General features: G+C 39.5%; 1 protein-coding gene across 1 annotated transcript in view; it reads right to left on the reverse strand.

Annotated features, from left to right (window-relative positions):
- The window catches only part of LOC116316797 (kinesin heavy chain-like), a 64,016-nt gene extending 59,193 nt beyond the window's left edge, over window positions 1–4,823 (reverse strand). Inside the window, exon 1 of the mRNA XM_039599579.1 lies at window positions 4,561–4,823. Within this exon, the coding sequence (XP_039455513.1) occupies window positions 4,561–4,692 (132 nt within the window). The 5' untranslated portion in view covers window positions 4,693–4,823. The remainder of the gene's footprint in view (window positions 1–4,560) is intronic.
- Window positions 4,824–6,000: the final 1,177 nt, after the last annotated feature.

Below are 6,000 nucleotides of genomic sequence, written 5' to 3' on the forward strand. Positions count from 1 at the left end.
TCCACTGTGATTTTAAATAAAGTTTGATAGCATTTATAGTTTAATGGGACTCCTGATGGTCACATGACTGTCTCAGTTTCTCCTTCAGAAAAACAAACAGACGATACCGAGACGATAACAGATTTACCTTTATATAATGAGCAGGGTCAAGGGTCAGAGGCTCAGGGGAGATAATGAGAACTAAAACAAGACGTTCAGTCTGAGTTTAACGAGGGCTCGTTAACTCACCACAAACCTTTCACTGTTGTCTCGTTAGTTTAAATAAAATTCAGACTAAAAGTTTATGAAGGAAAACTGAAACAAACAAGTGAATTCAGAGAGTGCAGCTGTCTCTGATGATTTTTCAACGATCAGTTTTATTTCTTCATTTAAAAGCAACAAAGTGCTTCACATTTAGTTATGAACAAGAGAAAATCAGGACCATACAACTCCGGGCATTTGGGAATGTTTACAGTCACATGTTTACTCCTCTCACTGAAAACGTTTCAGGTACAGGTTTCACAGGTGAGTCTTTTTCAGGTTGAGATGAGTCATTCAGTCTCAGTTACCATGGTAACAGACAGGTTAAATTAAGTCTCTGTCAGAGCTCAGAGAGGAGAGAATCAATGTGTGATTGATTATCAGTACAGTAAAAGACTGGTAGAAACAGGAGCAGTGATACACCTGCTGCTGTCAGACCTGCAGGTATCAGGCTGTGATGTTCTCCTTTATAGTGGACAGAAGTTATTTTTTGCAGTGGCACAAATAATTTGTGTGACATTTTATTAAATGCAGAACACCTGATTGTTCTGTAAATAGTTTGAAATGGTTATTTTAAAAAAGGGGGTAAAAGGTAAATGGCTGCAAATTCTGTTGGCAAAACTTGTGCATATGATTTTAAAATTGACAATTTATATTTGCATTTAAAGTTATGAAATATGTGTAAGAGCCAAAGTCAATGTTTATGTTTTGTTTATTTGTTATGGTGGCACAGGTGTATAGCTTTACCCTCATCTCAGGTGATTGCATGGGGGTGTGGTCGCAGTCTATTTGCCTGATCTCGGTGCTCGCAGCAGGGGTGTTGGGTGAGTGGTTTGTGGGCAAACTTTTCTGTTGACCGTCATTTTTTTGGCACATCAGTTAATGCATACGCTATTTTTAATCTGATTCAAAGCGCAAAAGTTTGTTTTGTTTTGTTCTTAAATTAAATACGCAAAGTACAAGTATGACTCATTATGGATTATTGGAGGCGCGTCACAGGGACACAACCAACTCAGCCGGCCGCGGCTTTATTTATGGATGAAAGTCACAACAATATGATTCATTAAACATCTTTGTGGTTGTTACAGTAAAAAATACTATAATATATTTTATACTTTTTCTACTTGGATTTTATGTTTTTTGTCTGATTTTATTGTGTTAATACTGTATCTCAAAATGAAAACATAACTGTAAATTCTAACAAGTGAGGCTGTGCTAAAAAGGATGATACCAAACAAGGCAAAGTAAATCGTTTTTAAAGGTGAAATGTAGAGGGAAAATTAAAAGTAGTCAAAAATGGCCAATTATACCCTGGACCCCAGAGGGTTAAACATTTTTTTTTTAAGTAACGCAATAGTTACTTTTCCTAGTAATTAATTACTTTTAGAATCTTGTAACTCAGCTACCAACTCAGTTACTTTATGATGAAGTAGCTAGTAACTATAATTAATTACTTTTTCAAAGTAACTTGCCCAACGCTGGTAATAACTAATAATGATTAATATAATAATAACTTTAATATTGGCCATATTACATTTACATTACCAAAGTGAAGTGACTTTAGTCTCATGAACAACATTAGCTAATTGTTATTTACTAGCTAATCTTAAAACGACTGTTCAGTACAGAATTGAAGCCCAACAATCATGTTTTACAGTCCCGTGGTCTCAGCCTCAGATACTTATCAAATCAAACAAAGCTCATATAAAACAAGCAGATGAACAAAAGAAATTTGTCCTTCATTTTTGTCAAACAATGCTGTATGAAACGTTTCCAGCAGTTAGTATCATGGTTGCTAGGCAACCTGAGCAGCCCGACGGAAGCTAGACCATCCCATTCACTTCCGGCCTTCTCGGTCTTCAAAGGACTGGGCCCAAGTAGACCACGAAGGCCGCGTCCTCCAAAGGATGCAACCCCTGAATTGGGAAACAGCCTATGTGTTAATAGCAGTGGCGGAGCAGGGGGGTGGCTTATTGGGCTTAAGCCCGGGTTGTTCTTTCAGAAGCCCGGGGTCTTTTGGAGTGTAATTTTTTCATAGTTAGATGCCTGGCTGACATCTGTATAAAACAAAAACTACACACAATATTCAAAGCACATAGTGCACACTGTGGGAATTTATGACTGTGCGTAAATCCCCCCTAATATTGGTATGATCCGAGCTCAGACACTAAGCGACTGAGCGAGGGGGCGGGGGGAACTGCTCCCTGCAAGTGCGCTGTTGGAGAAGCGCAGCCAGGCAGACAGAGGAGAACTGAAGTTTGACCAGGTACCAAAGCAAATCATTCGTACTGTACAAATAATATAAATATGATGGTTTATCACAAAAGATTGATGTCAAAAGGATGACTTGACCCATATTACGTTACTTGCTCTTAAGTGAATCAACAAAATGGCGAAATGAAAAGCCGAACAACAACAATGCTGTTTCTTTAGAGAGTCTTAGCTTACATGTGTGTTTATTTCATATTTTCAGTTGTTACCCTCCACGGCTAAACAAATCGGTTTCAGTAATGTACTGATATGCAAGAATGGGCATAAGGGGCTTCTTCAAAGAAAAAACTCAGGTAGATGTTATTTTATATATTATGCTTTGTATGTTGTACAATATATTTCTATGCAAAACAAGAGGAATTTCAATACACAGCAGTATATTCACAGTTTAAACCAGATATTTACATACACTTTATGGAAAACACAAGAACATTTTTTTACTGTACATCAATTTAGAGTAAATTTGTTTTGTTTTGGATAAATAAATATTGAAATATCTTTTGAATTAGTTAAATGACAGAATAAAGAGAGACAGAGCTGTCTATTTTTTATCACTTTCATCAAATTTAGTACATGTACACTAAGTGTATTGTTAATTAATACGAAAACTCCAGACGATTCCATTCTGAGCTGAAGAAGCTTCTGATAGTTTCGTAGAGTCCATGTGAGTAAATTGGTGGCACACCTGTGGATGCATATAAGGCAAAACACAGAGCCTGTTTCTTTGACATGGGAAAATCAAGACATGTCAACCAAAACACCAGGAAAAGAACTGTGGAGCTCCATAAGTGTGGCTCAGTTTTGAATACAATTTGGTGCCATTTACAATTAAGAAATACAGATAGTTTCTCTCTTTACTCTTAAAGTTAACAAAAATGTTTTTTATATTTATCAATCTAAAAAAATAAACATTTAGTCTGATTTGATGTTACAATTAAAAAAGTGTTTGTGTTTTTATCTGAAGAGTGTGTAAATATCTGGTTTCCACTGTATATTTGATGATGTCGGTGTTTGGTTTGATTGTCAGCACAAAGAGAGAGAGAGAGGAACAGAGAAGGAGAGAGAGGAACAGAGAGAGAGATGGAGAATGAGGACAGAACAGAGATGGAACAAGAGCAGGTGAGACACATGTTAGTCAAATGGTTGTTTACCAAAAGTATCACCGTATCATAGGTACTCATGTATCTCATACCTAGTGTTTCTTTTTAGGTTTGTTAGTTTTCAAATTCTATATTTATTAAGTTATGCAGGCTTGTTTGCACAACAACGCTAAATAATTATATAAACTTTTCTCAATCTAAATAGTGTACTTTGGTAGAATTAAAAAACAAGTGTAGTGCAGGTCTATGATGAGTTTTAGTGCTACTATCATCTAGTTTTGATTCTGGTTCTGTCTTGGTTAAATCCTAAGTAGTCCTGATTTTGAACTGTTGTAGTCCTGTTTTAATTCCAGATCAGTTCTGGGTCTGGTTGAATTGGGGTTTAGTCCTCGTTTCTTGATACAGCCCTGATTTTGTTCTGCCTTGCTGCTTAATTTAAAAAACTAGTTTAAGGTGTCCTGCATATGTCATATATATTTTCCCCTATATGAAGTCATTCTTTTTTTAACAAAACTCAAAACAGAGCCTATTAATCTTTCAGTCATTTCTACACCCCCATCCCACCCCACATGCATACTACCCTTTAGGACTAAGTCCCAGGTGTATCAAATGTCTGCCTCCGCCTCTGGTTAATAGACCTCTCTGCATTGAATCAAACTTGTTATTAATCTCTGTCTCTCTTCCACAGCATGTCTTTATCCTGTCTTCCTTCTCTCACCCCACCCAGTCGCAGCAGATAGCCCCGCCCCTCCCTGAACCTGGTTCTGCCGGCGGTTTCTTCCTGTTAAAAACGAGTTTTTCCTTCCCACTGTCGCCAAAGTGCTTGCTCATAGGGCGTGCGGTGGTTCTGCAGTTACACACAGCAGGTTTGCTTGCACAGTGAACAACACACAGACAGCGTGGCGCTGAGGCTGTGTGTGTCTGTGTGTGTGTGCGCGCGCGTACTCACCGACACCACCACGGTGTCCTCTCCGTTAAATTTCGGGATGTTTTTGTCTCCGCGGCTCCGCTCCGCCTCGTTCAGCGGCCTGAAGCGACACATCACCTTCACCCCGCAAACGCCACCCTCCGCCGCCTCCATCACCGACAAGAAGCACCGACACGCACGCGGAAACACACACACACACACACACCGGGAGGTTCGGCTCTAGTTCGGGTCCACACGGTCTGCTCAGAGGCTGCGGTCTCCGGTTAGTGCTTCTCCATCAGGAGGATGAAGGCTCCACCTCTCACAGGTCCACCCTGGACCACCGAGCCGCAAAGAACCATGGGACATGAAGTCCTCCTTCACATCCAGCGTGAAAATGTTTTAAGTTCGGGTTAAAGCCACATGGGTCATATTTGACTCATGACGTTTTTGGCTCTTTTTAGATTTTTTTCCTGAAAGACAAAATTGATACAAAATAAAACTCATATAAACATTTATTGTCAAAGGAATTTGCAAAGAAAAGCGTCTGGACTTCTTTAAGTTGCTTGAAGACGTTTCACCTCTCATCACCTCTCATCCGAGAAGCTTCTTCAGTTCTAGAGAATCTGAGAGCCTTCACAGACATATAAACATTTATATTTTTTTTAAATTTGTCAGAGGGGTTTTTAAAATAAGTGAATAGAACATAGTTTATTAATTTAGAAATAAATGTGTGATAAAGTAGAACAGTGGTTAGCACTGCTGCCTCACAAGAGGAACAGGATGGAGGTTTGGCCCCCACCTGGGCGGGGCTTCTCCCATAGTCCAAACACGTGTATTTAGTGGGGTGATTCTAAATTAGCCATAGGTGTGAATATGAGTGCAGATGGTTGTCTCTCTCTCTCTGTGTGACCCTGTGACAGACTGTACCCACCTCTTGCCCTATGGTAGCTGGGATAGCCTCCAGTTCCCGCCCCCGAGACCCTGACGAGGACAAGCAGAAGAGGATTGGTAGCTTTTCAGAAGGTTCGAGAAACATTCCCATTTCAAAAATGAGAATTTTCTGACAAATTCATGATTAGAATAAATAATTAACCCGATAAATCAGAGCATGCTCAGGGTCATTGATGATCTGATCTGAAGAAGTATTCGGTTACGCTATCAACATAAATTTTAATTCAAATTTAATTTAGTTGGCAAAACATCTGAAAACAGAAGAAACGTGTGTCTGTGATCAGTATATCCACTGATCTACGTTCCACTCCTCATTCGTCACCAGTTCATCCTCTGACTGAAGGAGGTCGAGCTACATCGCCCACGCGATGCATCAAAACGCCTCTAACCTGAGTGTGCTCAGAGATTGAACATGATGTTCCCGTCGTCACCTTGATTACCACTGAGTGATGATCTCAGGCTGCTTCAAAACATAAACAATCAGAAGAGGTTGGACAACTGGGCCCTGTTTCAGAAAGCGGGTTTAGA

This window comes from Oreochromis aureus, linkage group 16, assembly GCF_013358895.1.
Source record: "Oreochromis aureus strain Israel breed Guangdong linkage group 16, ZZ_aureus, whole genome shotgun sequence".
NCBI lineage: Eukaryota > Metazoa > Chordata > Actinopteri > Cichliformes > Cichlidae > Oreochromis > Oreochromis aureus.